This window comes from Manis javanica, chromosome 9 (assembly GCF_040802235.1).
Source record: "Manis javanica isolate MJ-LG chromosome 9, MJ_LKY, whole genome shotgun sequence".
Classification (NCBI taxonomy): Eukaryota; Metazoa; Chordata; class Mammalia; order Pholidota; family Manidae; genus Manis; species Manis javanica.
Window position 1 is genome coordinate 51694014 of NC_133164.1, and position 17046 is coordinate 51711059.

Here is a 17046-nt window from a genome sequence, read left to right on the forward strand (position 1 = left end):
CCCCATTATCATTAGCCAAATGAGCGCTCAATTTGTGTTTGTTGAAATGAAATGAAAACACTAAATGCAAGATCCTTCCAAGCTTCTCAGCAAAGACTATAGTTCATATTATATTATCAGTGGATAAGTGGTGGGACATCCTTTCTAAGTCACCAATAGTACTTACTAATTTAACCATTTTATGAGGGAGTCCTACCTAAGAAGGAACAAGAGCCAAGACTTGGTACTAGAAGCCTGGATGTACTTGTTACTATAACTTAACAAAGCATGCCATTTTTAAAGTATTGCAGAATCAGAATGAGATGATTTTCTTTAAGACATACTTAACTAAAAGCTAGAAGTAATTTTATGACTCAAGAAACATGTTTTTACAGTATGAACATCACATGATGGGCACCATCTGGGGAACGAAAGACATGCTAGCCATTTTTATAGCTTGTTTAAAAAAAAGTGTTCCGAATTTTAGCTGACCACATTTTCAAATCCTAACTGTTATCTAATTCAAATGGCAACTATCCATTAATTTCTATGACAATCTAGGTTAAAAACAGGTTTTTTTTTTTAACTCTCCTACACTGCTGGTGGGAAAGTAAATTAGTTCAGCCATTATAGAAAGCAATATGGAAGTTCCTCAAAAAACTAAAAATAGAAATACCATTTGACCCAAGAATTCCACTCCTAGGAATTTACCCAAAGAAAACAAGATTACAGATTCAGAAAGACATATGCTCTCCTATTTACAATAGCCAAGAAATGGAAGCAACCTAAGTGTCCATCAGTATATGAATGGATAAAGAAGAGGTGGTACATATGCACAATGGAATATTACTCAGCCATAAGAAAAAAACAAATTTATCATTTGCAACATGGATGGAGCTAAAGGGTACCATGCTCAGTGAAATAAACCAGGTGGAGAAAAACAAGTACCAAATGATTTCCCTCACTGTGGAGTATAACAACAAAGAAAAACTGAAGGAACAAAACAGCAGCAGACTCACAGACTCCAAGAAGGGACTAGTGATTGCCAAAGGGAAGGTTTTGGGGAGGACGGGTGGGGAGGGAGGGAGAAGGGGATTAAGGAGCATTATGATTAGCACACATAATGTACGGATATCACAGCAAAGAGAGTATAACACAGAGAAGATAAGTAGTGACTCTATAGCATCTTACGTTGATGGACAGTGACTGCAGTGGGGTGTGTGGGGGTTGGGGAGGACTCAATAGGTGAACGTTGAAACCATCAGGTTTTCGTGTGAAACCTTCGTAAGATTATATATCAATGATACTTTAATTAAAAAATATTTACCATTTATCAAGGAAAAGTTATTGTATGTATATATGTACCTTCTTGGATTGCTATTATATTCTTCACTTCAACATTTTTTCCAAATTCAACATTTCCTTAATTTGAATCTCTTAACTCAAAATTTTGAGCATATATAAAGTTTTGTTTCTCTATGAACATTAAAGAAAATAGAATAACAAACAAGCTATATAGCCTGCCCCAGAACAGATCACAAAGAATTATACCAATCAGCAGATTGTTCCATCTTTATATGTACCAGTTTATAATGATCTTATAAAAAGGAAGTTCTTCATTTGGTTCAGAAAAATACATTTAAACCCTCCCTCCCCACCACCACCACCACTTAACTATTTGCTGAGGAGCTGTAAAACAGAGAGGTAGTGTCCCCCAGTGAGCTCTTCAAACAATTCAGGCAAGAAAGGACAAACACTTTTACTTCTCTTATCTAAATATCATTCCCATTTTTCCTTTTAAAAAAATCCAATCAAGTTTGAAATAATTTGTTTGTAATATAAACCTTTAATCATTTTTCTATGTTCACCTTAATTGTAAAAGTCAAAATAAAGGCCAAACAAAAAATGAAGCAACAATAGCTATTTTCTTTAGAATACTCAAGTCTTTAAAGGTATTCTGTATAACTTTATCTAGCTTGTGTCACTAGTTTTGCAATTAGAAACCAGAAACACATCAAAATAGTTTCTTTGTAAAAACAGACTTTTGTTCATAATTGACTTATCTGGACACTGAATATATTCTCTTAGTTGAATCACAAGAAACTTTATGTTGCTTCATCTTATCAGAACTTCCCATGGCATTTTCTTCCTCCTGCCTATTCATCCTTGTTTCCAATGCACTGAGCATTGTGCTGAGGGCATCGAAGGAGCTCACTGGGAATCACAGCCAGTCTTAAACACTAGGTGCTCTATTTCAATGACCAGTGCCAGGGTAGTCAGATGTTGATCACATCAAAGATGAGCTTTAGTATCTCTGTAGTACCTGGAATAAAACTTAAAGTGAACTGATAGCAATTCCCTGACTCCTTTGCCTCTTTATGGACCATTATTTTCCCCTGGCTTCTTTAAGTTTTTCTTTTAGATTCTGTCCCTAGCTACACTTCTCAGCATCTATGAGAAACAGATTTTTATTAGTTTTATTTTATTTTTATTATTATTAACATCGCCAATCAATGAAAATATTGTTTCTTTGATTAGCTGATATGTGAAAAAAAAATCCCACTGAAACAACTAGAATCTACTGTTCCACTCTTTGGAGTTCTCATTACTACTAGCTGCAGAGAGAACTTCTGCGTTCTGAAGAACTATGTGCCAATTTTGGGATAACTGAGAAACAAATATTATTCCATATGCTTCAGGCTGTCAGACAGATCCTGACCTCCAGAAAATGAGGGACCTATACATATGGGCACAGCAACTTATTGTTCACATTCTACCAACTCCTTGCACCTTGAGCCAAACCATAAAAGAAAAACAAAAACTGTCTTTTATAAAAGGAATTGAGTCAATTAATAAATCTGTGCCAAGGGTCAACATTTTTAAATATATACTTAAAAGATACTATATAATATGATTGGTCCTTTAGAAAACACTACTATTAATTATGCAATGAGGAAATTATGCTACGTGTATTTTAAAAGAAAACCATGCTCCATGTATTATAAATCACTTATGACAAAAATGAGAACTTCATTAGTATAAATGATAGCTCTATAGCAATTTCCATAGTTTTATATAAAATGTTTTTCAAGTTAATTAAAGCTATAGGCAGATAAATTTTAACTTAGTGTTATGGTACATATTTGCTTTAAAACTTGTTTAAATTTTGAAGTGAGTTATAGTGGATATCCAGTTTTTTAAATTTTTTATCTTGAAATAATTTCACATGTGTAGGAAAGCTGGAGGACACATGTACGAAACACCTCTGTTTTGCCATCATCCAGCTTTCTCATTAACATTTCAGCATACTGCTCCATCCCTCCTGTGCCCCCACTGACACACACCTAGTGTCACTGCAGACATGATATTCCATCCTCCCTTAAACATTCCAGTCACATTTCCTGAAAACAAGAACTCTTGGCCAACATAATCACCCAATAAGCTTCGAAATCAGGGAATCAATTTAACAGAACACTACTATCCAATCCATAGACCCTATTCAAATTTAACCAGCTGTGCCAACTATGTCAGTTTCTCCTGTCCAGTCCAGAATCCAATACAAGAACACATGTAGCATTTGCGTTTAGCTGCCATAGCTCTTCAGTCTCTTTCAATTGAAACAATTCCTCAGTTTTTCTCTGTCTTTAATTGCGCAGACATTTCTAAAGAACAGACATTCTATTCTGTAAGACCCTCAACCTAGGTCTGTGCAGTGCTTCCTCATGACCAAACCCACCCTGAATCCCTCTTGAGGGCACTCCCGAGGTGCTGTTGGGCGCTTCTCGGCACAGCACCTGGGGGGCGCACACTGTCTGCTTGTCCCACCTGGTCAGCTTGTTCACTGTGAAAATACCATCTTCTTGTTTTCTAGTCAATCGAGTTTTGGGGGAGTGGGTTGGGGAACGCGTTTGGATTACCTCAATATCCTGTTCCTAGTAGAACCTCCGCCCACAGCTTTATTATCCTTTGATGACCCCTGCCTAAATCAACTACTACACTAATGGTTGCCAAACAGTGGTTTTTCTATTCACACAGTTTCTTCTGCATTTATTAGTAGGCATTCTGCACTAAGGAAGAGTTTTTTTCTTCTCTCCCATGTATTTATTCATTCATTTATAACAATATGGATTTATGGGTTCCTATTTCATTGAGGGAGTTATGATTGATTACTATCATTACTTATTTTGATGTTAAAATTGTCCCAGATTTTGGCCAGTGGGAGCCACTTCAAGCCAGCTTCTCTGTCACTTTGACATATCAACATCATTTGTTGAACATTTTCTTACTTCAGTCCTTGAGCTGAAGCTTGAATCAGCCCTACTTCCAAGCAGTCTTGATTCCTCTTAGGGAAGTGTGGGATATAGAAACCAATATTTTCAGCACTTAGTGTGATCATTGCCACTGGAATGTCTTAGTTTTTAGGCCTTTTCAGGGGATGGAGCTAGAAAATATGTCTACGTTTATAGGAACACACTATCTGTGTCTATTACTGTATCTGTCTTCCACACATATTAATAGATCACACATTCATACCAATTTCACCAGTTCCAGTGTAACATCTCAGGGTTCTTTCTTTCCTCCTCCCTATATTTATGAATTCCTTTCCAACAGTGAGAAATATAGCTCTTACTATCCTCAATATGTTCACTCATTTTCTCAATTGATTTATTTATTTATTCAATGTAACCAATCTCCCAACCACATCAGCCAGTTCTGTGCTTGCTCCCCCATCACGGGCATACCAGCACCTCCACACGTGGAAAAAGAGAAGGGAAGACAAAGGAAAGGAAGAAATGGGGGGAGAGAGAAAGGTAGGAAGGAGGGGAAAGGGAGTGATGGGAAGAGGGGAAATGAAGAGAAAATAGGAAAGAAAAGAAAGGAAAGTGAAGCAGACACTTACTTTTAAAACACCTTCCACAGCCACCTTCCCTTCAGGTCCTAGTAAAAGAGTGTATGGGTAAAGCCACTGGATTGCATGCTTGATTGGCATCATAGGAAAGGAATCCTATTTAGGAGCGAAAATATATAGGAATGAAGAACATCAAAAATAATCACAGAAAATTCATCTGAAATATTCATATGACATTGAAATTGCCTTATAGACAATAACCAACAGATTTCTCATATTTTACATACATTTACAAAGCAAATATTCATTATAACCTCCTCTCCCCCTGTTCCACACCTCTCCCTTGGTAAGCTCACCACCCCCGCCTTTCAGAGGCTGTCTGTGTCGCAGGCTCCCTTGTCTCTGCCCCTAGTGCTGACCTCTTTCTTGGTCTCTAGACTTGAACTCTCAAGTACCCATTAGATGTGAACACATGGATCCCACAGATTCCCACTCAGCATGTCTGAAACTATATGTATGAACACATTTCTCTACCCTACTCATCCCAAAGTATCTTCTCCTTCACCTTTATTTAGGAATAAATCAGAGTTCATCTCATCCACACTTATTTAAGTTCACAGATATAACTATAAAGTTACAAAATGTTCATTATCCTCAAGTCCCTCTCCCCAAATCAGATTGCTTTCCCATATGTTTATTATATTTTTAAAATCTATTAACAGGGACAATTAGGGACATTTCAGTATAGACTGTCTATGAGATGTTATTATAGGATTACTGTTACTATTCTGAGGGGAATGATAATGGTGTTCTGGTTGTGTAGAAGAATGTCTAAATTCTTAGAAACTGCATACTGAAGTATTTAAGAATATTGATTGTAATTTACCTTCAAATGATTCAGAAAAAAAAGAACAAGAGAGCAAGAAAATGGGGCAATTTTCTAAAAGTTGGTGATTCTAGTTGAAGTGATTATAGGTGTTCATTTTACCATTCTTGAACTCTTTTTTAGATTTTAGATTTGTCAAAGTGAAAAGTTCTAGACAAGCAAAAAGAATGGAAAGTAGATGACATGATAAACTGGAGGATAAAAGCTGTTCTGGATGTATAGAAGAGTTCAAACTATACCCAGCAAAGTTAACTCAACAACTTTTAGGAAATATAAAATAAATAACAACAAAAGTTTAAAATCAGTTTCTTGTCTGGGTGGTATCCCCACTAGCCCAGGGAAACACTCATTATCAGAGGCTCTCACTGAGCATTACAGACAACAGTTTTCCGTTTGCTTCCTGGGCAACCTTGCTATCCCCACCCCTCCTCACTGCCAACAGGGGTATCTTCCTCCAGCATGTATCTGATCAGTACGTATCTCACCGACATAAAATGTCTGATGGACCACTTTTCCCACATTATAAAATCTAGACAACTTCATTCACCATGTGAAACACATCACAGTAAGGTTCTAACCGCTCTTCACCATATACACTCGTTCTAGGTGATATGACTTACTATCATTCTCCAACATACCAGCTTTTGGTGATTTGATGCCTTCATACATTCTGTCCCCTCTGCCCTGAAGGCCTCTCCATCTCCCCAGACTCTCCTGTCATGACCTTTGTGAAATTATAGTCGACAATGTCTGTGCTCCACCAAAAGCCCTCAGATCTGTTTTTATCCCTCCTGTGCCTCCCAGCTTCCCCTTTCAACAGCCAGCTGCTGCAGGTCTTTAAAGAAGCTTGCCCTTGAGCTTCTGGAGCCAGTTTTGCTCACAGGCTGCTGGGAATTTGTGTCCCCTGGGGCGACCTTTAACCAATGACTGATGAGAGAGTGTGTAAGCCCCAGCTCCCTGCCTCAGGTCGGGGCAAGCCTGAGATACAACTTGCACTGCAGTGTATCTGCACGAACAGTCTGAAGTCCTTCCTCTGTGGAACTTTGACCTGAGTTGCATGTGTACCTTCCCTCCTCCAAGTCTGCAAGCTCTTGAAGGCCTCAAAACACACCATTGGTTTCTGTACAGTTTATTGCACTGCAAACAAATTAATCTCAGGTTTTGCAGTATTTATAGAAGGATATGACAAGGCACACTGAAGTGATTAATCCCCAGGGATTAATTTTTAAATTTTCTTTGCTACATTTGGGTCTACCAGTCATCAATTTATTCTATACATACCAAGATTTGAACAGCAGCTGGTAAACTATCTAAAGGAAAATCTGGAAGTCCAAGAGTGGCAGATTCTTGGGAACAGAGAGTGGTGGCAAAGGACAAGAGCTGAGAAACTCTAGGGGAAAAAATAAGAGATGGTAAATTTTGTTCAAATAGTTTAATATTTAAAATGCATAAATCTGTTAAATATAAAATAGCTGGATCAATTTAATTAATCTAAAAGATGACATCTACTATTAAATTCTTAAGGCACAGCAGCTCCATATTACAATATTCCTTTTAAAACTCAGAAGCTGATTGGATACACAGATATATTTCTTAAATCTACCACAATGTGTGTTGATTTTCACAATCTGGTCCACATGTACCCTCCCAGCCTCACCTCCCACCTTTCTCAATCCAAACCTAAACTCTAGTCATGAGGAGCTTTTTATAGCCTCAAGAATGAAACACACAATCTTATTTCCCATGCTTTAAAAAATATTTCTTTGAATTCCTTAATTCCATTCTCTACCTGCAAAAGCCTACTCATTCTTCAGGACCCACCTCAAATGCAATGCCTTTGTGAAGTCAATTATAAAGTTCAAACCAGAAGAGCCCCCAATATTTTGAAATTTATGACCCTTATTACACTCTGTTAAATTAAGTTATTCACATTTCTTTAAACTCTACTACATCTTGAATTTCTTGCCATGTTTTAATAATTTTATCATCAGCACTTACCTCAGCTTCTAAAGAATTATTCAATGATTAGCCGTTGAATGAATAAATTAATCAAGCAATCAAAGGGCAAAACAAATTCAGTGTTAAGTGTCCATATATTTATATATAAAATATATATATACAAGTAAAGCTGAAATACTTACTTCTCAGCAGAAACATTGGGTCCAACTGAATATAACAGTTTAAGTTGGTCCTAAAATAACACAGAAACAAATCAATTAATAAGGATTGTAAAACAATAAACACAAATGTTTTAGAGACACAAAAGAAACTTAATTAAGCAGACACTATGTAATTAATAGCAAAAAATAATTTCTTGATACATGTCATTTTCTAAAAGAAAAGTTAGCCTTTCTTTAAGCTGTCAGATGAATAATGCCACAATAACTTTTCTTCCTAGTTTCTAGAGATTTTGCTCAGCCTGTATTTGTTTTTTTTCCGTTAACTATTAAAGGTGACATCCACACAGTTAACACTTACATAGTAATTGGATTTACTGTAAATAGAAAAACTATTTTAAAAAAAAGTTATCCTTCTTCATGCTTACCTTGAAGGGTAGATAATAAATATCTCTGGCTTGAAATCGAGACCGAAGAGGGGGGTCTAGTGGATTCCCAGGGTACCGAGGCACTGGCAGGCCCAAGGCGATCACGCGGAAATTCTCACTCACTCGAACAATCTTCCAAGCATCCAACTCTGTTTTGGTATGGTCCTAAAAGAGTAAGAGACCAAAAACTGCAGCATAAATGATACAGATTACAACTACAAGGGCTGCCAGGCTAAGGAATTTAGGTCCTGATTGCTAAGTAAAATGTATTTCAGAACAAACTGTCAATAAAATGGGGGGCAAAGTGGAATCAGGATCAGGATGCCAGCGAAGGCTCACAATATGAAGCCTGTGTTGAAAGGAGATTACAGCAGGAAACGGAGGAGAGGTGGGTCAGCTCTCTAAGCCCTCCCTAGTCAGTAATGGAGAGGAACAGAGTCAGGAAGGTAAGGAAAATATACTGGTTTGAACCAGAGGATGTAGAAAGGGAGGCAGACCCCTGCAGAGCAGACTGCCTGTGGACCTTAAATAGATAACTATGTTTTGGGTCTGTTTCTACCAAGGCATATTAATAGTAGTAACTAACATGTTTTGAAAACTTACTACATGGTAAGCACTTTTCATAAATTTTTCTCATGTGCTTTCACCAGAATGCAGATAAACATTTCATTCCTTTTTATGGATGAACAAACTGATGTTCAGAAGAGTTACATAACTTGCCCATGGTCCTGCCACTAGTATATAGTAGTTGAGAGACTGAAAAAAGCACAGGTTTTGGAGTTATAAATTCTGTCTCTAGTGCTTGGAGCAAACTCTAGCTAAGTGACTAAGAGCATGTTATTATACTGTCTGAGTCTGAGCTTTCTCATCTATAAAGTGGGAATAATATCACCACATTACTATGGTTGTTAGGAAAACTAAATATGATATTATATGTGACAGCAACTGGTCCATAGCAGTTACCTGTTAAATGTCATTCTTTCCTCCTCTCTTGACCCTATCAATGGCTCACCACTGTTCTCAGCTGTAGGACCCTGAAACTTACAAATGTGCACGACCACATTCTGAGGACAGGTCCTCAGTTTTCAGCACATCTTCAGAGGCATGGCCCATAGGACAATGTAGAAACCTTTAACATGACACTCAAGGCCTTTCGTGGCTGGATTCGTGTCAGATTCTTCCAGTTTCAACAACCACGGAACACCTCAGCCTTCTTTCCCTGAACCTGCACTCTAGCCCATTTCACATCTCTGGATCTCCAAACACATGATGCACTTGACCAAAGCTGTTGTGCCTGTGTGGAACACCTTTCCCACTTTACACAGCACAAACACAAACACTACTGAAAGCTCAGCACAGCATTGTTACTGAAACAAGCCCCTTTCCAGCCCCCTCCCCCGCTCAGAACTACTTCTGGGCCCCTCTGCTGTGCCCTATGCAAGCTTCCATCACTGAATATTTGTGCATCGACTCTGGTCATGACTGTCCCTTGCTGGATCCAAGCTCTAGAAAGGACTTATAGCCTTTAGTATGTAATAGTAATAGTAATAAGTAATAAGACAAATAAATGTATGTTGATTGTTATGATCCTACATTTAATTAACAGAACTAACACTGACACTATGTCACAAACACTAAAATCAAGAGTCTGGATCTAGCCCCATCTGAGAAACCAAAAGCACAGTCTTCAGAGAGCTGAATATTTTTGTTTTGTACTTACCCAAAAATGATAATCAGAATATAATCAAGTTCATACAAACATTGTATCTGTTTCCATAATAACAAAATACCACTACAATTATCTCTATGAAACAATTAACATTTGACATATTCAAATTTGGCATATTAAATATGGCTAGAATTAAGTGGGACTTAAATTACAGTGTTGTCTTAAGGTGGGAGTATTTTGTAAAGAGATCTTGCCTATATTCTATGAGGTTCTCATAAGACAGATTTTTATGGCTACCAAAATCCATTTACCAATAAAAAGTACGCATTTATACTGATATTTACATTGGGAAAATGTAGTACAGCTTTCTCACTTAATAATAATAATAAGTACTTCTTGTATACTGAAACCCTTTTGACCCCATATCCTGAATTCCTGTCCAAAGTAATATGTTCAGTAACTCTGCAAAGAATTCTACTATACAAAGAAAGAATATATCAAACTTCTCATTGTGAAATAACTCCCTTACTTAAAAAAGGTGATTCTGTATTCTGAGTATTTTCCAAATCATTTGCTAAAAATGGCAAATAATTATATAGGTGCAAACAAAGGTTGTTTGTAATTAGAAAGTTATCTAAAGAAAATATGTATTTAACTTCTCTTACTGATGAAATCCTCAGTGATCCCCTTCTAATTGTATTAGTATGATGACATCTTTAGGTAGATCCAAAAGAAAACAACTATACTGCACAATGAAAACACCATGCAGAAAATCCCACAAACAGTAAAGAAATAGAACACTAAAAGGGTTGCAAGACAGGTTTCTGAGAAAACAGACTCTACAGTGGGAATCAAAAAGAGATGCTTCTGGCCCTGCCAGCCACGGAGCCCCAGTTCAATCAGAACCTCTGGTGTCAACACCTATTATTTAGTACCTTGTATGTTGTAGTGCCTAGTATGTATGGGCTCCTTGGGAGCAGGATCAAGAAGTGTTAAGACACAGATCCTGCTCTTGAGCAATTTATAAACAACTTGGGGTAGTAAGATTAACATGTGCATGTGCATACACACACACACACACGCCCATATATATATGACTGTGTGTGTGTGTGTGTAAGTTAGTTGTGAGAGAGACTCTAAACCCTAAACTGGAGAGGCAGAGCCCCCAGAGACACAGTTAGCTGGAGAGCACAAGTGTGGTTCAGCTGGAGCTGAATGAGTAAGGGCTGCCTTTTGCGACATTACACAAACCCCTTCTCCAAAGCCTTTGATGAGCCCTACATTTCCTGTTGTTGCTCTCTTTATACTCACTTGGATCACAGAGTTTAAAGATTTTATAGAACTTACTCATTCACTCAACAAATAGTTACTGAGCAAATACCAAGTGACACACATTGCTCTAAGAGCTTGAGAAAACAGCAGTGACAAAAGTCCCTGCCCCTGTGAGAGTTCTCTAGCAAGGGGAGGCAGAGAATGAACTAAAAACATAGCAAGTAAATCATGTAGGATATTAGACGACTCTATGGAAAAAAACAGAGCACAGGCAGAGGGTTCACTGCAATTTTAAATAGGAGCATGAGGGCAGGCTTCATTCATAATATAACATTTGAGCAAAGACTTGAAGGAAGTGCAGGAGTAAGCCAGACAGACATCTGGGAGAAAACCATTCCAGAAGAGCAAAGTGCCTGGTCAAAGTGCCTGTAAGGTAGGAGACTGCCTATCCAGCATGTTCACACCATAGTAAAGAGAATCTAGAAGCTGGAGTCGAGTAAAACAGAAAGACAGAGAGAGATAAGGCAAGGAGACAGGAAGTACCCAGGTCATACAAGACACTGTGTTCCATTGTAAGCATTTGGGTTTTTCTTCTGAGAATAGGAAGCCATTAAAGGGTCAGGGCAGCAGAGCAATCAGGTATGTTGTGTGGCTTAAGGCAACTACTGCTGCTGGGCAGCCAGCAAGGAAGCACAGGTCCAGTCAAGAGCTCTTCCGACAACTCCGGCATCAGATCCTGGCAGTATCTTTTAAATATCTTATTCACTTCTGCCAATATCTACTGGACTTTGAGCCTCTGAGGCCAAGAACTGGCCTTTATTCAGCTTCGTATTTCCAGCACTGCATAGAAGCCATTAGGCTTTTAGTAAATAGTTATTGAGAGACAAAAAGAAAGATAGGAAAGGAAGGAGAAAGGGAAGTAGAATTAAAAAAAGAAAAAAGAGAAGGAATAGTTATTAGATTGGGGAAGAAAAGGGAAAATCTGAGAGGTTCAATATAGTCTGCAAACAGAGGAGGCTTGTAAAATTGCAAACTCAGGACCTGACTGCAGCAATTTGTCACAGACATGGGCCATGTGAACACTGTCCTCATTCGGATACAACCGTGTCTTATACAACAAATGGCACTACCCATAGCTCAACAGCTAAGACAAAGCAGCTAGATTTATCTTTTCTTACTTGGAGAAGTTTGTCGTATCGCTCGGCAGACATTAGGAAACGGCCATCTTCAAGCTGCATCTCCCTGTTTTCCAGCAAGTTGTTCAAAACAGGCAGCACATTCCTCTCTGCCTTTTCCAAGCCTTCCAAAACAAGAGTTCTGCCTTCAGTGGCTGCACGAACTGCACACTATTTCCAAGGAACAAAAGCACTATGAGAATATAAAAGATAGCAAAGCATGGCCTAATTTTACTTGTAACACAAATTAAACTTGTGGTTCTTATCATAGAGACTGGGAATCAAGAAAGCTAGATTCCAGATCTTCATTTTGCTTTATCTGCCTATATGATCTTAGGCAAGTGATTTTCTCTCTTCAGGCCTATTCCCCATTTGTAAAATGTAAAGATTGGAAGAAATCATCTCCAAGGTTCTGTTGAGCTGTAACATTTTAAATATATGCCCAGTGAAACAGGAAAATTAGAGCTATCTTTGAATTGGTAACATAATTAAACAAGGGAACAAGTTCCTTAACTAGAAAGGAGAAATAAAGATTACAATATGCCCTATCTATCCCATGAGCTTCTTGTGAGGATCAAAAAAGCTAAGTGAGAATGTGTGAAGACCGTAAGGTTTTAAACAAGAGTCACCAGCAAGGTGAACTCAGGCTTATTGCATGTAGTGCTGATAACATTAAAAACTTAGTGAATGGTTTTACACTGGCCTATAGCAGACTGATTGTAACTGTAGTCCTATAAGTCTGCCAAGTAAAATTTAGGAGAAAAATAGGAAATAATGTAGGCTCCAAATGGAGTCAGGAAAACTATAATACAGAAGTTACTAAAGATGTGAAAACTATTTTTCTTTAACTGATAGATCCTGAACAAAATAGAGAAAACTACTTTTTGGTCAAAATCCTTGAAAATCTAGGGGAAAAAAAGCAAACCTCAATGACATTTCACTAGCTCATTCAATAATAGGCATATTATTATAATGCTGCTAAATTTACATCACCACTCTCTCCTCAAAAGTCTCCCCATTTGGCAACCCTGATACTGCATTCTCTTAGGAAAACTGTTTTTCCCTTTCTGACTCCCCATTCTGTGTAGGTGATACCAGAATTCGATCTTTAACCAATAGCATTTCTTTTCCTCAAGGTCTGGCCTGAGTAATCTTACTCAGTCGCATAGTTTTTAACCATCTTTATGCTAATGCTCCCCCATCTCCAGCTCTCCCAAGCTTGACCATATAGTCCCACCACATGGAGTCTCCCACTGAATTCCACAAGCATCTCCAGCTCCCCTGGACAATGCTGAATACATCTTACTATCCCCCAAACCTGCTCCTCCTCTTACAGTTCCTACTTAGAGGGGAGCATGATTCACCCTGATTCCTACCTCACCTCCTACATTCAGTTAACCACCAAGTCCTGCTGATCTGACTTCTTTATTATTTCTTGAACTCATCCCTTCTGTCATTTCAGTTTAGGCCCTCACCTCTCAGATCTCATCCCTACTAAGTCCAGACTTCTCAATTTGGGATGTATGTCTAACACAATATGGTATCTATTTTTCCATCCAACACCATTTCCTGACATTAACTGCCTCACATGTGATATTTTTGCAACAGAACTGGTTCTGATTTCCCCCTACACATATACATATATACCATACTGCTTTAATAGAGAAACCTGTCATTGTTTATACTGACCCCTTGGCTTAAAATCTAATTTTCCCTATAGTAATTAGTCCAAAAATGATCTGAATATCTGAAGGGAGAAAAAAAGACAATCTCTCTTTTTTTTAAAGACTTAATATCCAAAGAAGTTTCAGAAATAGCAAAGCATTGACCTTCCAAGTGTGGAACAAAATACAGACATTGCTTAATCAAGCATCCTTTAATAAACTGTTGAATTCTACACTGTGTTGTATAATTTATTTCAAGTGTCTATGTACCATCATAAAAAATCAACTTTTATGAAAATCACATTAAACTCAAGATAATCATCTCATGTTTAAAATAAGATAAATTCATGCACAATTCTTCAAATGTATAATTATTGCATTTATTTTAATTATTTCCTACCAAACTGGCCATCTTGTTGTATTAGCTTTACTTTTAAAAATGTGCAGACTTTGTAGTTCCTAAAGAACAACAACAACAAAAAGAATTTCCTTTTTGCTAGCTGTGTAAAGGACAAAACCATAGAAATAGTTTCTGGGACATCAAAAATCAAAACATAAACAACTTACAAAATTCTTATTTTAGCTAAGGTCTCAATTAGGTTTCCTTTCACAAGACTCTATTTATTCCCTGAAACCTTAGCACATAATAAGAATGAAACTAAGTTATCACATCCTGTGGCAATATTTTGTTTTATGAATCTGTTACAAGACAGACTACATACTGTATCTGAATTTTAAAAACATCATAAAGATGAAAATACATATCCTCTGAATAAAACAAGAAATACATATATTGTATTTTACTGGCTTTCCATTTGTGGGCCAGGAAGTCTTGACAACACAGAAGAACAAACTCTGCAGATCTGCTTTTATTCACCTTAGGTATACTTCAGTCTATGGTGCATTGAATCTTTCCAGAGGGATTTGGAATAAACTATGTGGAGAGATCAGAAATAGAAGCCAAGTAACATAAGGATTCTTTTCATTGACTTTCATGGAGGTAGGTGCTGTGACCATAAAGTTGAGAAAGTAATAATGGATGGAAAAAAGATAATACCATCTAAAGTAACCTCTTGAAAACTTGATAAATGCTGCATCTCTTCTCCAGAGTAAAAAAACACACAGGTACATATATATTATAGGTGTATATATATATATATACACATGTATACACACATACATACAATGGACACCTTAAGTTAAGAACCTCTACTATTAAAGAATGACAGAAACAGAAAATCTCCATTTGGAAAACACACCATAGTAATAATTGTAGGAAGCAAGAACCATGAATGGATGGTGATTGGTTATAAAAGTATGAGTAACAGGATATTTATATAGATTCAAAAATATCTCCCACAAGATATCTATAAAAGCAATGAAGGCAAAAATAATACAAAAGTGGAGGAACTTGGCAGATACTCCCCTTAACCAAATGATCAAAGTGAACATCAACAATAAAGAGAAGTATGAATTTCATGTATTAAACTTCAAATATGATGCCCTGAGGAGGGCACAACATTGTTTCTACAGCGTTCTTGCTAAAAATGCATAATCTCAATCAAATTGTGAGGAAACATCAGACAAACCCAAGCTGAGCAATATTCTGCAAAATAACTGGCCATGAAGAGAAAGGAGAGGTCTGCTACTAGACAGAGACTGAGCTGGGCCAGTAGGGGTGGAAGCGCTCATTTTTTTTAATGATGCAAAGACTTAAGCATGTTCAAATGATGAGGAAGAGCTAGTAGAGGAGGACTGAAAAGAGAGTATGTTATTATTGGAATAAAGCTGAAGAAGTTGCCACTTGATGTTGAAGATAGTTTATCTACTGAGTAGGAAAGTGGTGGGTCCTACAGGTTAATAACTGCTATGTATCAAGTTCTCCCATTTGTGCTATTTCATTTAATCCTCATGACAGTCCTCTAAAGTACAATTTACAACTGGAGAGATTATACAGCCTAAAGATGGCAGAGCTAAAATTTTAACCTGTCTTTAAGTTAAGTGATGGAGTATTGAGTAGATGATTAGAGAAACCACCCATGTGATTAGCGCTAAAACTTTCAGCCCCACCCTCTGACCTCTTGGGAGGTGAAAGGTGAGCACACACATACAATGGACATCCATTGATGAGTACATCCACCTGCCAGGAGGGTGGCACATCCCAGCTCCACAGAAACAGAAGTTCCTGTGCTTGAGACCCCTCCTATTCTTGCATGATGTACGTCTTCATCTGGCTGTTCATTTACATGCTTTATGATATCCTTTATAATAAACCAGTAAATATAAACAGTTTCTCTAAGTCCTATGAGCCATTCTAACAATGATCAGACTGGAGGAGAGGGTCATGGGAATCCCTGATATACAGCCAGTCAGTCAGAAGTACTGTTAGAAGTTTGAGTTGGTGGCTCAAACTTGTGATTGGTTTTTGAAGTGGGGCATTCTTGTGAGACTGAGCCCAAAACCTGTGGGGTCTGTGCTAACCCCAGGTAATTAATGTCAGAATTGAATTAAATTACAGGACACCAAGCTGGTGTCCACAAGAGAACTGGTGAACTGCTTGGTGCAGAAAACCCACACATTTGATATCAGAAGTGTTATGAGTAGAAATAGATCATAGTAGCAGTACACTGTCACATCAGAGAAATCTCTGGAACTGAGTAGCTATGAACTAGTCATTTTCCTAAATTTATCTAGAAACAGAGGAAGTTAATAGGAAAGATTTATTTAGTCTCTTAACCTATTATTGTACTATGACCTCTACATGATGTAATTAGTAACCTGACAGTTCCTTCTTGTTTTCAAAATATAACAAACTCTATTTTAAGCTTCTTTTTGGTTGTTTTACTTACAAACTTACTTTTTTTAATTTACCTACAAAAAAATTGTACTAAATTCCTTCTTTCTTTCTCCTAAAAATATTAATGTAAGAAAAACTAATCAGGAAAGGATCCAGTTTCTGACAGAGGTTTCTAAATGTCTCTAACTTTCCCTTAATAATCCATTAGGA

The 17046-nt window shown here is 37.4% G+C and overlaps 1 protein-coding gene across 8 annotated transcripts in view; it reads right to left on the bottom strand.

The window, feature by feature from the left end:
* The window catches only part of VWA8 (von Willebrand factor A domain containing 8), a 386353-nt gene that overhangs the window by 297931 nt on the left and 71376 nt on the right, over positions 1-17046 (bottom strand). For 7 of the 8 annotated variants that reach the window (XR_012121063.1, XR_012121064.1, XM_073212563.1 and 4 more), the window contains exons 5-9: positions 12379-12546; positions 8260-8424; positions 7856-7905; positions 6996-7104; positions 4880-4984 (exon numbers count right to left, since the gene is read on the bottom strand). Coding sequence is in view for 6 of the 8 variants with exons in the window: in XM_073212563.1 (XP_073068664.1) it covers positions 4880-4984; positions 6996-7104; positions 7856-7905; positions 8260-8424; positions 12379-12546 (597 nt within the window). In the remaining 2 variants the exon portion in view is untranslated. The remainder of the gene's footprint in view (positions 1-4879; positions 4985-6995; positions 7105-7855; positions 7906-8259; positions 8425-12378; positions 12547-17046) is intronic. The other variant, XM_073212567.1, reaches the window with a different exon arrangement.